The sequence below is a fragment of the Osmerus mordax genome, chromosome 14 (assembly GCF_038355195.1).
Source record: "Osmerus mordax isolate fOsmMor3 chromosome 14, fOsmMor3.pri, whole genome shotgun sequence".
NCBI lineage: Eukaryota > Metazoa > Chordata > Actinopteri > Osmeriformes > Osmeridae > Osmerus > Osmerus mordax.
In genome coordinates, this window is record NC_090063.1 from 9,551,220 (window position 1) to 9,568,004 (window position 16,785).

General features: G+C 45.1%; 4 protein-coding genes across 4 annotated transcripts; all 4 read right to left on the reverse strand.

Annotated features, from left to right (window-relative positions):
* Nucleotides 1-155: 155 nt before the first annotated feature.
* Nucleotides 156-3,669, reverse strand: msmo1 (methylsterol monooxygenase 1). Its single transcript, XM_067250671.1, has 6 exons — nt 3,605-3,669; nt 2,747-3,036; nt 2,488-2,636; nt 2,194-2,320; nt 1,772-1,926; nt 156-1,237 (listed from the first exon to the last, which is right to left on the reverse strand). The coding sequence occupies exons 2-6, from the start codon at nt 2,999-3,001 to the stop codon at nt 1,048-1,050; spliced, it is 876 nt and encodes a 291-aa protein (XP_067106772.1). The 5' UTR covers nt 3,002-3,036; nt 3,605-3,669; the 3' UTR covers nt 156-1,047.
* Nucleotides 3,670-4,078: 409 nt separating this feature from the next.
* On the reverse strand, nt 4,079-10,879 carry klhl2 (kelch-like family member 2). The gene is made up of 15 exons (XM_067249925.1): nt 10,706-10,879; nt 10,163-10,288; nt 9,698-9,804; nt 9,461-9,582; nt 8,893-9,055; nt 8,297-8,406; nt 8,094-8,210; nt 7,775-7,924; nt 7,295-7,412; nt 6,989-7,186; nt 6,773-6,874; nt 6,431-6,559; nt 6,169-6,309; nt 5,898-6,041; nt 4,079-5,608 (listed from the first exon to the last, which is right to left on the reverse strand). The coding sequence occupies exons 1-15, from the start codon at nt 10,771-10,773 to the stop codon at nt 5,580-5,582; spliced, it is 1,824 nt and encodes a 607-aa protein (XP_067106026.1). The 5' UTR covers nt 10,774-10,879; the 3' UTR covers nt 4,079-5,579.
* Nucleotides 10,880-11,438: 559 nt separating this feature from the next.
* Nucleotides 11,439-12,927, reverse strand: med28 (mediator complex subunit 28). Its single transcript, XM_067250919.1, has 4 exons — nt 12,748-12,927; nt 12,163-12,229; nt 11,973-12,085; nt 11,439-11,853 (listed from the first exon to the last, which is right to left on the reverse strand). The coding sequence occupies exons 1-4, from the start codon at nt 12,910-12,912 to the stop codon at nt 11,650-11,652; spliced, it is 549 nt and encodes a 182-aa protein (XP_067107020.1). The 5' UTR covers nt 12,913-12,927; the 3' UTR covers nt 11,439-11,649.
* Nucleotides 12,928-13,185: 258 nt separating this feature from the next.
* lap3 (leucine aminopeptidase 3) lies at nt 13,186-16,724 on the reverse strand. The gene is made up of 12 exons (XM_067250917.1): nt 16,544-16,724; nt 16,171-16,286; nt 16,005-16,059; nt 15,808-15,913; nt 15,477-15,636; nt 15,164-15,328; nt 14,828-14,986; nt 14,539-14,663; nt 14,114-14,305; nt 13,875-13,954; nt 13,642-13,754; nt 13,186-13,532 (listed from the first exon to the last, which is right to left on the reverse strand). Exons 1-12 carry the CDS (start codon nt 16,634-16,636, stop codon nt 13,346-13,348), a joined length of 1,551 nt encoding a protein of 516 aa, XP_067107018.1. The 5' UTR covers nt 16,637-16,724; the 3' UTR covers nt 13,186-13,345.
* Between the last annotated feature and the right edge of the window lie 61 nt (nt 16,725-16,785).

Below are 16,785 nucleotides of genomic sequence, written 5' to 3' on the forward strand. Positions count from 1 at the left end.
CAGTAACTGGAGAAAGTACACCATTGTTGGAGACAACATAGCATTTCGAAAATAATGTAATTTCCCGCTGAAAGACCTTAGAAATAAATTGTATTCTATTCCTTGAGTAAATGTATGATGAAAGTAACTCACCTTAAATGAAAAGAAATGCAACATGAATGTATTTTTTATTTCAAGATCATATTTGTGGAGAGGTCATGAAAAATGTACAATTTGCTTGTACCAAAGATTCATGGATCAGGGAACATATAGAACATGGTCTCCAAAACCACCAGTTCTAACATAATAAGGTAATAACATAAAACATACAAGTCAAAATTAAACCATGTAGGGGGCTACAAAGTGCTATAATCAAACATCTCTTAAAGAGGAAGTTTCTTAGAGGTAACACAGATGTATTTCATTAGAATTAACTGTTACATAAAATAGTTTCAAGAACAACCAAACAAAATTTAGCAACAATGTTACTGTTCTCATTTATTCAGCTACAGTAACCCCCCAAAATATACTTGTCTCTTCAGGAAAGGCACACAGGTCAGTTCAGAGACACCTCCTCTCTGACCCTGACCCCCACTGGTAATACAATCCACTGCTCAGTCCGGGTTTCCGAATAGGAAACTCTTTTTGTGTTTGCTGTGTAAAAGTGTGTGTGTGTGTGTGTGTGCACGTATGTGCCTCTGATTCAAGGATAATCTTTGTGCTTCAGAAGCACTGAGACTGATTTAGAGAAGAACCCTTAAAAACAGAAGCATAGTCACTGTATGTTTGTTTGTCTCCCACGTGTTTGTCTGTATGTATGTACAGTAGGTAGGTGTGTGTGTCTGTATGTATGTACAGTAGGTAGGTGTGTGTGTGTGTGTGTATGTAGGTAGGTACAGTAGGAAGGTGTGTGTGTGTATGTAGGTAGGTACAGTGGGTAGGTGTGTGTGTGTGTGTGTGTAGGTAGGTACAGTGGGTAGGTGTGTGTGTGTGTGTGTGTGTGTGTGTGTGTGTGTGTGTGTGTGTGTGTGTGTATGTAGGTAGGTACAGTGGGTAGGTGTGTGTGTCTCACTGCATCTTCTTGCCCTCGTGTTTCTGCAGGTGTTTGTTGTACTGGTTGTCAGTACTCAACAGCTTGTCCCACCAGGTGAAGGTGGAGGCGTAGTTCCCCACAAAGTTCATGTGGTGGAAGTCATGGAAACGAGTGCCAGCATAAAATGGAATGAGGTGGAGGGGGTTCAGAGGGATGTCATACCCGCTGCATAACCAGGGCAGAGAGAGAGAAGAACATCTTTGAATGTTATATAAACTACAAACATAAGTACAAATATTTACAAGTACGCCTTAATGTAGTTGACATGTATACAGCATTTGCATTTCAGATCCTGTCTACTTAAGATGCAATTGTTGCTCTGTAGTTGAGACCTTATCGTTGCAGTGTACTTGGTAGGTACCTGGTGTGTTTTTTCTCTCATTGTGATCACATACAGTTCTTTGACTCTGACCACCGAAACATCACCAAAACTATGCCCTTGTATCTGGAGTATTTGTATGTTGCTTAGGATCAAAATCATCTGCTAAATGAATACAATGTCAATGTAAATGTTCCTTTGCCCTACTGTTTAACATGCAGAAGCTAATTGTGTGGATTGGTCGCCATCCAGTGGTCAACATAGTGCATAAAGCCCATCACTCATGGCAGCGTCACAAAACCTCATGGGTACAAATGGTTCCTCGGCTATACTATTCTGTGTGTGTGCCTGCGTGTGTATGTGTTTGTATGTGTGTGTACCTGTGCACGTCTATGGTTTCCAGAAGCCGGACTGCGACCCAGGCCCATAGCAGGAGCACGTGGTTACAGAAGATCATGATTCCGATGAAGAAGCCTGAGCCCAGAATGACAGTCTCCAGAGGATGGGCGTACTCTGCCTGCATGCCGAACGGAGCCTGTAGGGGGGGGGGGGGGGGGGGGGGGGGGTTAGTCATGTACGTTGAGGTGTATGTGTGCTAGAGAAAGAGAGAGTGTGTGCCTGTCTGTGCCAGTATAAGTGTGTGTGCTTGTGTTACACACATGAACTTGTGGTGGACCTTGTGAATGCATTTATAGATCTGATGAGTGTGTGTGTGTGTGTGTGAGGAAAGTGTGAGTGTGTGTATGTGTCAGGGACAGCATGCGGGCGAGTGTGTGTGTGTGCGCATGAGTGTGTTGCTCACCGTGAACTCGTGGTGGACCTTGTGGATATATTTGTAGATCCGACGGTGGTGGAGGAGGCGGTGGAGGAAGTAATGCCAAGCGTCCTCAACCACTGCACATCCAAAACACTGAGCCACCATGTAGGACCTGGACACACACACACACACATAGGGGAGTATAAAGTAAAGGATAAGGATGAAGTGTGTGTGTGTTGAGAGACATATAAAAAGTTCTCTGCGGCAGAATATTGTCAAAGCACACACATTTTTGCAAATGTGTGTTATTAAGTGTGTGTGCCGGACTGTTCCACTGACCAGCGTGGCATGGAGTCCCAGTCATAGGGGATGCCAAAGTATTCAGTGAAATGATACGTTCCACAGATCATGGGCAGCTGGATACAAAAGTGGTTAAACAGCAACATCTTAAAACACTTCCACTGCTTTTCCCAGGTCTCGGGTTTATCCTGCACACACAGAAACAGAAAGAAACATATTGTTAAACACTTCAACCACCTGCAACTAAAACAGCTCTAATTCAGATTCAAGTCACACACACACACCCACACCCACAAACCGGTTGGATCTTATACTTCTGCATGAAGGGCAAGAACTGGAACAGGAAACCAGGCAGGCAGAAAAAGAAGTAGATGAACTCGTGGACGATGAGCGACCCCCAGGTGGCAATCTGGAACTTAGTGTAGTTGTCCATCATATAGGTCCAAGCATACTTGAAAGAGGGCTGTAGAGGGTTGTCTGGTAATGCTGCATCCACAAACTCCACCGCGAGGTAGGCAGAGCCCAAAATGTCGGCTGTGGCATTCACCTCCATGATGACGAACGCTGCAGGGAGTACTGGGCCCGGGGCTGAGAAGAGGATGGGACCAAAAGGAGCAGGAAGAGAATGGAAATCAGGACTAATACATAAACATGCCCACCTCCTCCCTGTCCTCCTAAAGAGAAGGAAAGAGCCTATCTTGCTTTGTGTGAAACAAAAGGATATAACGCAAACAAATAGAATGTGTATTCAATTACTCTATTCAGGTCCAGCTACTCAAATAATTATAATTATATGTATTGAGTAAAGCTTAACGGATCTCTTTTATACAAATGAGAAAGCCGCGACAATTAGACGAAAATAAAACACGTCTTAAGTTCGAACTGGTTATTTAAAATGTATGAAACTTGATTTCAAACTCTGATTTGGAAGTGCATTCCAGACTATTTTTTGATTAAATATCACTAGACATCAGGCTCAAGTATAAACATATCATGCAGCGAACATCATGTTCTTTCCCACTGGAGATTCTGACGCACATACCTTACATAAACCACACATTCCACCATCTGCCCATACTCTAAAGTCTTTAAACCAACATGCACAATAATTAAAGCTTAAAACTCTTACTGTTAGTACTATGCGGAAATATCTCACCTTAGTTGAATTATCCCGTTTACCTGAGCAAGAGGAAGCCGAGCGAGTGAAGTAGAGTAATATCCAGAATCATGATTGGCCGATGAGAAAGGAGACTGACGTTAGATAGCACAACGAGCGCGATGATTGGTCGACTGTATGGAGTGATGATAGTGAGACGCAGAGTTGCTTGAGCAACGTCCAATCAGAGAAGCGTTGTTGCTTTCATAACCTCGGAGCGCAATGTAAGTTATGGAGAGGAGATGGTACGGGACATGTACAGCTGAACTTTGAGTCACTGAGGTGTGTCCATCATAATTATTCATTCTTTCACCTCACTATAGAAACAATCAACTAATTACATCATAGGTGCACTGCTAATGCAAGTTTAGTATTCTTTTCTCTTTTTTGTCAAATTGCCACGCTGTCCATCTGCAATAAAAAGTAGAAGCAGAGCCAAATAACGAATATATACCCACATTCATTTATGTTAGATATAAATACAAGAAGCATATTTATTAATGAGAATACAAAATAAGTAATGAAACAATTTCAAAGATCATTACACAACATTCCTTGATACACGGACTGGAGACGGAGGCATCAGTACTACTAGCAATACTTAAAAAAGGGTCAGGCAGAAAGAAAGCAGAGGATTCAAATAGCAAAATACATTTGAGAGAACAAAAAGGGAGAGGTTTGGTCACTTTCCTGAAAGATAGATTGATAGAAAGACAGAAAAATGGATAGTGTTCAAAATAAATTGACAGAGAGAGAGAGAGACAGAGAGAGAGAGAGAGAGAGAGAGAGAGAGAGAGAGAGAGAGAGAGAGAGAGAGAGAGAGAGAGAGAGAGAGAGAGAGACAGAGAGACAGAGAGACAGAGAGACAGAGAGAGAGAGAGAGAGAGAGAGAGAGAGAGAGAGAGAGAGAAACATTCATATCAGGTCAGGGTGCAGTAGTAGTTAACAAGACCCCTACACAGATGTAGTGTGGTTAGGAGTCAGGTTAGTGGGTGGAGGTTAGGACCATGCAGAAGTTCAGCCATGGTATGTTCTACCAGCCAGTTTCAGCAACAGTCTCATCACAACGGGTTAAAAACATCCACCAATCCCATTCCCTTCTTGTCTTTTGGCACCATGACACTAAGCACCTTTTCCTTAAAATCACTTTTTTTTTTCTTCTTTTCAAAACAGTCAAGTTTATCTTCCACATTCCTCCCCTGAAATGTACAATTTCTACAATCGCTTCCGTTACAGTTGTTATAAACAATGTGTTAGCTTCAAAATGGCACCCTATTCACCAATGAAGTGCACTACTTCCGATGGGAGCTACTTAGGGATAGCCTTACACTGTAAATCTATGGTAAACAATAAGCATCTAACTGGAAAATAGGGTATCATTTGAGACCGTTTTAGGTCAGCCATGTTTTAAGCACTGTTAGAGCACTGTGTCAAGCTCTGAGTGAGACAAGTCGTCACCACAGACTCATGGGCTCACACTTAGACATGTACGCACGCAAACACACACTTACACAGGCACGTGCACACACACACCTCCACGCACCATAGCGAGGATGGAAATGAACGTGGCAGAGAATCTGCGCAAATGATCAACAGTCCTTCTAAAAAGAACAAGATCAAAAGTCTCCCATCAAATCATTGCAGCAACATTAAGACAATGTTACTTCTTGAGTGGCCTTGAGTAACTTCTCGGCGATGTCGCAATGGCTTTCGAGAGGCAACTGAAGCTCCTCCGTCCAGCAAAACTGGAATCCTGCTTCCAAAACGTTAAAAAAACACAACCGCGGTCTGACTCAGCCGTTCCAAAGCGCTACCGTCCTCCCGTTCTTTAAGTGCAGTCATCTTCTTCATCATCCTCCTCCACATCCTTGGTGCCTATGGAGGCAACTTCAGGTGGATGTGCAGACAGACCCTGGGTTAGGTTTCTGCAGAGAGACGCGCTCTCTTCAAACAGCAGCTGCAGATCTCAGATCAGTCATAAAGGCTTGTCAATTACCGTCACTCCTGTGGAGCAGTCAACACACACACACACACAAATCAGGTTTTTATAATGCGGATAACACATAGTTTCAGACCTAAGACAAGTAGGTATTAATGTAATCCATATTGTTTTGGGAGATTTTGGTTTAAGTAGACATGGAGTTTTGTGTTATGTTTGTGTATTTCTGGTAACAATGTAATTAGTAAGAATCAGAACTGACTCAGTCCACTAGATGGCAGCATATCAGAACAATCTGTGTATACCCTTCACCCCAACTTCTCTCCTTGTGTGTGGGTGTGTGTGTGTGTGTACCTGCGTAGCTCCGCCCCGTACTCATACAGGAAGGCAGTAGTGTCCACTTGTCAGAGCTGGGGTTGTAGAACTCAACTGAGGCCAGGTTACAGCTGCCATCGTCACCTCCAACCACATACAGCAAGTCGTTAACTGCACACACACCTGGAACAAGCACACACAAACACAACAATGGTAATAGTGTTTAACACATAACACATTTATGTGGAGCACGACCTTGGGTGTGTGTGTGTGTATGCGCGCGTGTGCACAACCTTGTGTGAGCGTGTACCTGCGTTGCGTCGACACATGTTCATGTCTGCCACCTGTCTCCAGCTGTTGGAGGTGGGGTCATACACCTCGCAGCTCTTCCTGACCAACGGGCCGTCATGACCTCCAGCTGCATAGAGGAGACCCTTCAGCACTCCAACACCTGTCACACACAGTTTTATAGAACACAAATGAAAAGGACCACCTCCTAACTAAGCTAAACACAACAGGTGTTTGAATCAGAATGCACCTTGTTCGTCTCAGACACACACACACACACACACCTGCTCCGCTGCGTCTTGTGCCCATCTCAGAGGTGTAGCTCCAGGTGTTGCTGTTAGGGTTGTAGGCCTCTACTGTACTCAGACACTGTCTGGTGGCACCGTCATACCCTCCCACTGCATACAAGATGCCTGGAACACACAAACACATCCAACTGAGTACGCATCACAGGGAAGGGTACAGCGCAGTAGTAGAGCGGGTAAGGTTGACATTTGAATTCCCCTCTGTATGTCGCTTTGGATAAAAGTGTCTGCTAAAGGAGCATATTGCATTGTCATATGTTCCAAATGTACACGTTTGCGTGTACACACACACACACACATATAGGTGTTAAGCAGACTCACCGTTGACCACGCCCACCCCCACACTGCTGCGCCTGGTGTTCATGGGTAACACATGGAACCACTCGTTGGTCTTAGCATTATACGTTTCCACAGTGGACAGACCTGTGTACACACACACACACACACATCCATGAATGCACAAAGCAGGATTTGATGCCCCTAATCACCAGAGGCATCTTCCCTATCATTATCACTTAAACTAACACACACGCTTACCTGTGCTGCCGTCGAAACCCCCCACTGCATAAAGTAGTCCATTGAGTACAGCTGCCCCTAACGTCGACCGTCTGTCCTGCATGCTGCTGACACAGGTCCAACGGTCTGTTACCGGGTCATAGCAGTCCACTGTCCGCACGCGCAGCGAGCCGTTAAAACCGCCTACCGCGTACACACACCCACCCACACAAACCACTCCTGCGAACGGAGAGGCAAGTTAGAAAGATATGCACATTAATGCTCGGAGAGACAGACACACAAGCACACAAGCACATACACACGCGCACACACACACACACAGCTTACCTGCTCTGCACCTTCTTGAGGGGAGCTCTGCTAACTGGAACCATCGCTGCTCCTTAAAGTCAAAACACTCCACGCTCCGGATGGCCTTGGGAGCCTGGCCCCCAACCACCACCATCACCTACAACACAACCCAAGAAGAACACAAACACAACTGAAACACAACTACAGTTTAACCATAACCCCAATATAACCAAGATCACTACCACACTGTAACCACAATATAACCAAGGCAAAACCCTTAGCACAGGGGTGGGCAACCCTGGTCCTCGAAAGCCGCTGTTTTAGATGTTTCCCTGCTCCAGCACACCTGTTTCAAATGAATGGGTTGTTACCAAGCTCTGTGGAAGCTGGGTAATGACCATTTATTTGAATCAGGTGTACTGGAGCAGGGAAACATCTAAAACATGCAGGACAGCGGCTCTCGGGGACCAGGGTTGGCCACCCCTGCCTTAGCAGATGCCGAAGCAGTGAGGGCATTACCTTGGGGCAGCAGGCAGGTGTCCTCATGCGTGTGCGGGCAGTCTTCATCAGGGCCCGCTGGTCGGCCGGGAGCAGGTGGTACTTCATGGCCTCGATCAGGAAGTCTTTACAAGCACTGCTGTTCTTCACAAGAGCCTCCTCCTCCACGCGCTGCAACCACCAATCACAGATGCATGTGCGGCTGGATCAGGAAACACTTTGTCAACAGCTAAAGGATTAGAACTTTAACATTTTAATTGCTGCTAATGAGGGTTAGCCGGTTGCCTCTGAAGTGGATATGTTAGCACACATACATGCGCACAAACAAACACACACACACCTGCACCAGGTATTCCCGAGAGAGTAGGGGGAGGCGAACGTGTTCCATGAGGTGGGCCAGGTGCTCCTGACGAACATCTTTGTCATGGTTTACCCAGGCTATGACCGCCTCAAACACCTACACTCACCACACACAAAACAAAGTGTATTTCTACAGGTCTTTGATTATAATCAACTTGATTGCAACCCTATTTGTGTATGTACCTTCTCCTCTGAGGGGATGGTGAGTTTGTCACTAGCAATGAGGCTGGAAACCTGCTCCATGCCCAGATTTAGGAACTCCTCGCTCCCGACCACATCAGCAAAATGTTGCTCTGTGGACAGACAACAGACAGACAGATGTTCAGCTTTGGGGAGGATTACTGTGGACACCAACACTAATTTAACTACACACACATGCCTTCTGACCTGGACAAGTTCCCACACACATACACAGAGAGCTCTGACACACACAAATCTCAGACACAGACACCTACACATACCCTCTGACCAGGATATGATTGCTATTTAGAACAGAACCCCCCCCCCCCCCACACACACACACATTAGATGCTTTAAAGCAGAAATTAGGGAAATCAAAGGTTTCTCAGAAATTGTTCATACGTTACTTGTAACACCGTCTAGACCTTGTACACACACACACGCACAACTCCGACTACACACACACGCCCATTGTGACCAGAGTGAGTTTCCGGTTTAGAACAGAACCCCCCCACCTCCCCCACAAACACACACACGCAAACACTCTCTGACCTCGATATGTTTTCTAGTTCAGTAAAGACACACACACACACACCGACCTGCATAAGTGTTGGCCTGGGTGAGCAGCTGGCAGCAGGCGTGCAGATCTGCAAAGGCCCTGATGCCCAGGCAGTTGGACGGGTGGAGCTGGGAGCTGAGGAACTCACAGCACGCCCTCCTGACCTCCGTCAGCTGGAGCAGACCCGCCGCCGGCAGCAGCGCCTGAGAACGCAACAGGCAGGGTATAGATATCACGTGTATGGATATGTACGTTAGAAGCAGCCAGGGTGTATATACATATGTGTGTGTGTTCGTGTTTATATGTATAGATAGTATAAATACATATTTATGCATTTGTTTATTTCATTACTGATGCTCCATGTTTGTTTCTGAAGAGATCTGTCTCAACAAGCCGTAGGTATATAACGTAGTACAATCTGTACCCACAAACAAACCTTGTTTGCTGTGAGCTAAAGTACAATATGATTGTTAAAATTGACATATGCACACATATAGTGAGATCCGAGCTATCTATACATTAACACAGGTGATGAGTAGGCGTGGGCAATGAGTAAACTCACTGTTTACTTTGTCTGCTGTGTGTGTCTGTGTGCTGTCTATGTTTACCTGTACATTGTCTTCTGTGACTTGTATCTCGGCTGTGTAAATGTAGTCTACCAGCAGTCCAAGAGTCCAACCATCCACCTCCTTTATCCGCACGCGCTTCGCCCTGCTTTCTGCCATCTCGCCTACACACACACACACAACGCACATGCAACACACACACACTTTGATTGGAATAAAAGTGTATAATATAGGATATCATGTGCTTATTTCATTGATTGCTGAGAAACACACACACACCTGTGAACATGGCATGGAAGTAGGGGCTTCCAGCAGCCAACACTACTCTGTGAGCAGCAAGCTCCACGTCCTCAGCTACTATGGTCACGTCACACAGAAGGCTCTGACTAAAAGAGAGGGAAAGAGAGGAATAGAGAAAAGGTTGAGTTTAATAAAGAAATGAGGTGAGAGCGAAAGATAGATTGTTATTATTGTTATTTATTGTTAGTTTATTAAACTAATACACCTAAATCATCCTGTGCTGGTCCTTCTCGTTATCTAAACAGGTAACCTTGGATTGTGTTACACATGAAAACGTCATGTAAGAAAAACAAGGAGTTGTTCAGACACAGTTGGAACCCTTTATCCAAATGATTGAGATGTTTAACATTGTGCCCTTCAGTGTGTTTATTAAAGCAGGGATGCTTGACTAATAGGAGTTGAATGTGTCACAAGTGTGTGCGTGTGTGTGGGTGAGTGTGTTACCTGCGTAGTTCGTTCATAACCCTAAAGGCCTTCTTCATGTGCCGAGGGTTGAGAGTGACTGATCCCTGCTTCTCTCCCCCATCCTCCTTACCATCCAGGACTGTGTGTGTGCACAGCTTGGTACATCTAAGACACACACACACACACACACTTTATCTGTAATAGCTGGGCCAGTCGTTCTGAAGAGTTTATTACTCAGTCCTCTAAATTATAAGAATATTAATGAGAACACAACAGCACCCTACCCTATGAATATTTCCCACCATCACACACGCGCGCGTAAGCACGCCCCGGCACCCATGCACGAGATGTCACTGCATAACTTGGCTAACATTTCTCACGTACTGTAAATGTAACCCTCAAACACCCCGAATATTACTTGTGTACCATAACAATGAAGGGATATGCCTTTGACAAAACACGCTGACCAGGAAGTGGGTTTGTTATTGGCAAACCCGGCGCTCTATCAATGCGGCATCATCATTCACAATGTTATTGTCAGCTGCTGTTACTGACCTGCCCAACACATTCACACAAACTTACAGCGGATGAATGTCCATGTTGTCGGGGCTTTTCAGTGACTGAAAACTGGGGCCAGTGGTGTACACCATTCCATATCAAAGCGGATTTCTTGATTACACGAACAAATCCCGACAACGATTTTTTAAGGCAATGCAGCGCACACGCACAACAGCCGTCTTCAGAGCAGTGTCTCATACGGCTAGATTCGCTGCGGTGACACACCAACACACGTTACGTTACAATTCCGCTGGTTTTATGTTTGCACGTCGGTTGAAGAAGGCTGACCACAGAGTTACCGCTAACAAGCTACTCTGTTCCCAGGTGTGAAAAAGGACGGTGGCTTTAGACGGGTTACCTGTTATTTTTCCTGTCGCTGATTAAAATGCACAAACAAGGATATGTCGGCAAAGACATTTCTCAAATCTACCAAGGGCCTTGGCAAGAAAGGCACTGTCTCCCTCTAGCTGTGGAAGACTGCTGCAGCATTGGAATCAACATGACTTCAGCCGCTTTTCATCCCATTGTGCATATCATCCGCTATAATAACTCAAATGCAGTCGTTTTCCCTGCTGTTGATACAATTAATTTAATGCAATTATAAAGTAATTAGATTAAAATAAATGCTGGAATATTAGGCGATACATTACTAGCATAATATACCAGGGAATGTTGGGAAGATTGTATTTCTTCGATTGAGAAAGTATTCCTTTTCACGTTCCAGTGTTATTTGTCGTAACACAAAACAAATACAATATACAAATGGCACATCCCATTTATTCTCAATACAAAAGAAATGTAGGCCTAGTTATCCCACTGGAAATATATACACAACTCAAAGGGAAACAGTTAAGAATGTACATAGGAATATGAACTATTGAGTAAATTTGCTGTTTTCAGATCTGAACCACTGTGGAGAAGGTTCAAGCTGATGGTGTCCACGCTGTCCAGATGAATGTGTGTGTGTGTTAGTTGGGCTTCATGGGAGCTGGAGGGAGGCTGGCAGAGGCCTGCTCCAGGAAGGCTAGTGGGCCTGGGGGAGGCAAGTCGGTGGGTTTGCGGTGCTGAACGCTCACATCCTCCAGCACCTGCTGCCAGTGGTGCAGCTTGGATAGGTGTTTCTGAACCAACAGCTCCTTCCTCTGCAGCTCGTTCCGCAACTCAGATACATCCTATTGGGGGAGAGAAAGATAAAGTCTTGTTCATAGACACTGTAGTAGTACAGCAAAGTGTATAGTATTAGTATCGGAGTATCATACTGTTATGTTATTAGACAGCATCCTTGGTTTACCTCTTTGACAACCTGTTCAGGCCTCTGGACAGACAACTGTAGTCTTTTCTGAAGGAAGAAACATTCTGTCTGCCTGGCAACGTCCAGAAACTTCTGGATACATTGGTCAACCCCTATGGAAACATCACACTTGCATTGTCGTAGGTCACATAAAGTCCCTGCGGCTCAAAGCCAAGTGCTGTGAACGTACCCGTTCTTATCTCCTCCTGGTCGGTCCCGTTAACGTAGTCTTGACTGACGAGGGAGGCAAAGCAGGCCTGCAAATAAAATAGTATAGGGTATACTATATATAATATAAATTACTTTTTACAAACATTGTATAAAAGGGCAAAAATGGGCAACCTGCGACCTCTGTAGTCAAACGCATTAGAACTGAGTTATATAACGTTACCTATATCTATTCATACAAGTGTGATTGAGGATTAAATTAATACAGCATCATTCCAAGCATGACAACAACGGCTCAATGAAGAGTGCATTAATGCTATTACAGTAGCTACTACTACATCAGCTACATTTCATTTGTTCATCTTGTGATTAGATACGAGCTTCAGTCGCAGTTCATAACAATTTTCCGATAAACCAAGTAAGCGACCTAGCCAGATCAACTTAGCTAGAATTACGTAGCAAGAGATCAACAAACGAGCTACAACAGCTAGCCTAGTCTAGTTGCTAGGATGTGTTGATGTTCTCGACTACGGTAGTCGTACGGTAGTCTTAGTTAGCCTTGCTAACACTAGCATCCGCCCCCTAGATTTACGTTACTGTACAGTACCTCGAAAGATGCCTCTAGATCATCCACCAAAGTGTTATTTCCCTGAACTCGTCCTCCTGGTGGACCGGGCAGTAAACCCGGCTGTCCCGGCCCCCCAGTACCTCCGACAGGGTGAGGACCAGTCGGTTGTTGGCCGGGAAACATTCCACCCATGGAAGAAGCCATCTTTGAATTTACTTTATACAGAACACGCATGCGCAGTGGATGGTGATAGTTCACAGAAAACACATTATGCACATTCATTAGTTTATATCCAAACTAAAATTGTGATACAACTAAATGTATTAACATACAATTAATTAATTAATGTTACATGGTTCAGTTCAATTCAAACAAAAAATATTGTACAACCAGCTTTGCTCAGGTGTTTGGAACAGTGCTCTGCTCAAACACAATTTATGTATTGTTGAAAAAGTTGTGATAAAGGGCCTGCACAGATCGACTCAGTTGTATTTTAATCAAATATACAATACAAAGTGTTCTTTAAGAAATACTTCTCTACAGTTGACACAAATCTCAAAATCTTTGCCCCTGTGTATGAGAGCTACTTATGCTTTGAATCATTGTTTGCATGCACCTCTCTCAATGTGAGTGTGTGTCATGATTGGTTAGCCAGCCTGGCAGCAAATTCCACCAATGTCCGAGTGGGCCGTCCTGACATTCCTTTCCTTAGGTAGGGAACCTCGTCCTTATTGCTCATCACCCCAGCAATGTCCAGATGTGCCCAATGAGGCGACGTCACAAATTCTTTCAGAAACGCAGCCGCTGTGCAGGCTCCACCAGACCTAGACACATACACACATGACACAGGTTCCACCAATACTCACACCGTAAGCACTTAGCAAACACAAACACTTGGAGTTCAACATGAGCTGCCATGACTCATGAGCTTACCGACTATACTTCCCAACGTTGTTGAGGTCAGCCAGCTGGCTGTCAGTCACCTGTCGGGTGTAGTGTTGGAACAGGGGCATCCTCCATACTCTGTCCCCTGTCACCACACTGGCCTGGAAACAGACATCACCACACACATCAACAGAGTGGGCTTGTTACTCAACATTGACTCAGATTAGCATCAGATGTCAGCCTTTAAATGTTTTTTTGTGTGTGTGTGTGTGTGTGTGTACCTTGTGGAGTTCATTCCAAAGCCAATCAGAGTTTGTAAACACTCCTGTTGCTGCTGAACCCAAAGCAACATCCATTGCCCCTGACAGAGGAAGAGAAAAATATCTATAGCTCAGTATTGTTTGATTTTACAAACATATCTATTAGATCAGCTTTTAACCTTTTATGTAAATTAGCTTAGCATCATCAACCTTTATAAACACATTTATGAACTTAGCATCATCAGCCTATGCAAGCCTACCAGTTAGTGTGGCAGCGTTGACGATTGCCCGTGGGTTGAAGCTGTGAGCGTAACAGAGTGCGTCAGCCAGAATCAGTCTGCCCTCAGCATCGGTGTTGTCCACTTGAATTGTCTTTTCATTCTTGGCCCTGACCACATCACCTGGCTTGTTGGCCTTCCCACTGGGCATGTTCTCACAAAGAGGGGCCAGGCCTAATGAAGAGAGAGAGAAGGGCAAAGGGAGGAAGGAATAGAGAGGAAAAGAAAGAAGAGAGGGAGAAACACCAGAGTGAAAGACAAAAGAGAATAGAGGGGAAAGAGTGAGGACAGAAGACAAAAGTTTGGTATGTGACGTTTATTACGCAAAGACTTTTGTGAGTAACAGAAATCCAAAACAACACATTCCATCTGTAACGACCACCCAGTTCACCAGCCAGCAGCCTCACCAATTATGTTGATTGGCAGCTTGAGAGCCGCTGCTGTGACAATGGATGCACACACAGTAGCAGCTCCTCCCATATCAGCTCTCATGGCATCCATACCAGAAGAGGGCTTGAGAGAAATACCACCACTATGGAGATAAATAAAAAGAGAGAGGGGGAGAGTGTAGATAAAAGACAATTGGCAAGAGAGACAGGACGAAAAGCAGAAAGAGAGAGGGGGAGAGAAGGATATCCATGGCCAAATCCTTGATGAGGTAAGTGTCTACGCTGCAAGGGAGGTGTGCGTGTTTACCTGTCGAATGTGATCCCCTTGCCAACCAGCAGCAGTGGGGTGTGTGTGTGGTCAGGGCAGCCGTTATAGTGCAGCTCCAAGAAGACAGGGGGCTCCTCCGAGCCTTTGGACACACTCAGGAATGCCCCCATTTTCTGCTCTTCTATCCATCCCTGAGGCCTGAACACACACAGATTGAAAGAATATGCAATTTGTTACAGTAGCTGAAAAGCCTGTGTCAATGCAGTATACACACAAACATATTTCACATACAAAGCTTTGACAAATGACAACAAATCCTTTACAGTAGCTAAAAAAGGTGGTATTCATTCAGTATACATTCGCACACACTCCTACCTCTTGTGGACAGTGACTCTGTCAGCGTAGGGTGACAGTTTCTGCTCGATGGTGTCTGCGAACACGGTAGGGGTGATGTAATTAGCTGGAGCCTCCATGAGTAGACGGGCCAGATTCTGGCCTTCACCATACAGGATTCCCTTCTCCCACCCTGCCACGTCTGCACTGGGAGGAACACACACGTTAGTGCGCAAGTGTGTGACAGTGTAATTGTCCACATACCATTGAGCTAAACGTGTGCGTGCATCAATATATGTGTGTCAGATTGCGTGTCAACCAAACTCAGCTCTGATGGTTTTCTGTGCGCGTCTACCTCCTGTGTGGTTGCGTGGTGACTCTGGGTTTTTTCTTGGTCTTGAGGTCATCATAGTGGAACAGTCCAAGCACAGCACCTTCTGCAGCCGACTGGGCATCACCACACCCATCCACCTCCACATGGCTCACCTCAAGGTCCTGGAGCAGCCTGCAACCAGCTGCCATCACCCACGTAAATAAAATAAACCGCAAGCAATTCACGTGGACACACACCTATGAAAACATTTCCAAAACATACCCATGCCCACAAAAATATGTATGTGTACACACACACAGAAACATGGCTATATCAGCTGGAGACCTGTGACGCATGAGCAGGTGTGTCTTACCTGACACTGCTGCTCTGATGTTCTCTTTGCACGTGTCCCAGTATTCCGTTCCACACACACCTGCGTTGTTCTTACCCAAACCCACCACCGCTACACACGGAAAATCCTGCAGTGGTCGCACACAGCCACACAATAAATAACACAGCAACACATTTGCTGGCTGTAGCATCTGGATATCTGTCTTATCTCATGGTTACCTCGTGGACACCGTAGAATATCCTGTTTTTGCCCTTCTTTAGTGGTGGCCCAGATCTGCAGATACATGAAAACAGCTTACGTCAACCAAACAACGGGGATACATGTATCTGGAATATTTATGTCTTTTTGGATGTGTATCCAAACATAAGTATGTTTATGGCTCACATTTTCAGCATCTCGGTGAGTTTGCCAGACAGGGCACGGTCAAAGGCTGCAGTTGCCTCTGTCAGCTGGAAGGTGCTACCCTCTTTTCCTTCATCATACACGCCCAATACCAAACCCTGTCAAGGCAAACATAGCACTGGTTAGGATGAACTTGTTTTTAGACAGCGGATTTGTGTCAGTTCACTCTTCTTTCACTGTCAGTAATGAACAGAATTATTTGCATTTACATCGGGCTCTCTGCTTTCTCTCTCACACACACACATCACGACACAAACCTTTGCTGGCCATTAAAGGAAGGCAATCTTAAAGTCAGTCAACCTTAGCTAGCCCGTAGCCTACGTAGCCACCTAGCTGAAAGCATTTTGAAACTTACTTTTCTGGCATTCCAGTTGTTTTGTGACGCAGAGAAATACCGGCAATGCTGTCTCTGAACCGCCAACAAAACCCCTCTTCTTAACGAAAGCATTTTTATTTGATGATGAACTGTCTTCTGGGATGTTTTAACGTAAATTGTGTGGAAGGTTGTCCTCGAATTGTCGCATGCTAGACGTCAGTGGCAGGCGACGACATTACAATTGCACTCTGTCGCCATCTGCCGACGACAATGATACAGTT

Excerpts from the sequence above, each read along its gene's own strand:
- msmo1 (XM_067250671.1), bottom strand. The coding sequence starts at position 3,001 with ATGGAGGTGAATGCCACAGCCGACATTTTGGGCTCTGCCTACCTCGCG. Across the intron at positions 2,637-2,746 it reads AGAAGTATAAGATCCAACCG|GATAAACCCGAGACCTGGGA; the intron begins GTTTGTGGGTGT and ends CTGTGTGTGCAG. Across the intron at positions 2,321-2,487 it reads TGGGACTCCATGCCACGCTG|GTCCTACATGGTGGCTCAGT; the intron begins GTCAGTGGAACA and ends GTGTGTGTCCAG.
- klhl2 (XM_067249925.1), bottom strand. The coding sequence starts at position 10,773 with ATGGTGTACACCACTGGCCCCAGTTTTCAGTCACTGAAAAGCCCCGAC. Across the intron at positions 9,805-10,162 it reads GTTATGAACGAACTACGCAG|TCAGAGCCTTCTGTGTGACG; the intron begins GTAACACACTCA and ends CCTCTCTTTTAG. Across the intron at positions 5,609-5,897 it reads TACGGGGCGGAGCTACGCAG|GAGTGACGGTAATTGACAAG; the intron begins GTACACACACAC and ends ACTGCTCCACAG.
- med28 (XM_067250919.1), bottom strand. The coding sequence starts at position 12,912 with ATGGCTTCTTCCATGGGTGGAATGTTTCCCGGCCAACAACCGACTGGT. Across the intron at positions 12,230-12,747 it reads ATCTAGAGGCATCTTTCGAG|GCCTGCTTTGCCTCCCTCGT; the intron begins GTACTGTACAGT and ends TTTTATTTGCAG. Across the intron at positions 12,086-12,162 it reads CCAGGAGGAGATAAGAACGG|GGGTTGACCAATGTATCCAG; the intron begins GTACGTTCACAG and ends ATGTTTCCATAG.
- lap3 (XM_067250917.1), bottom strand. The coding sequence starts at position 16,636 with ATGCTTTCGTTAAGAAGAGGGGTTTTGTTGGCGGTTCAGAGACAGCAT. Across the intron at positions 16,287-16,543 it reads ACAACTGGAATGCCAGAAAA|GGTTTGGTATTGGGCGTGTA; the intron begins GTAAGTTTCAAA and ends TTGCCTTGACAG. Across the intron at positions 14,664-14,827 it reads AAGGGGATCACATTCGACAG|TGGTGGTATTTCTCTCAAGC; the intron begins GTAAACACGCAC and ends TTATCTCCATAG.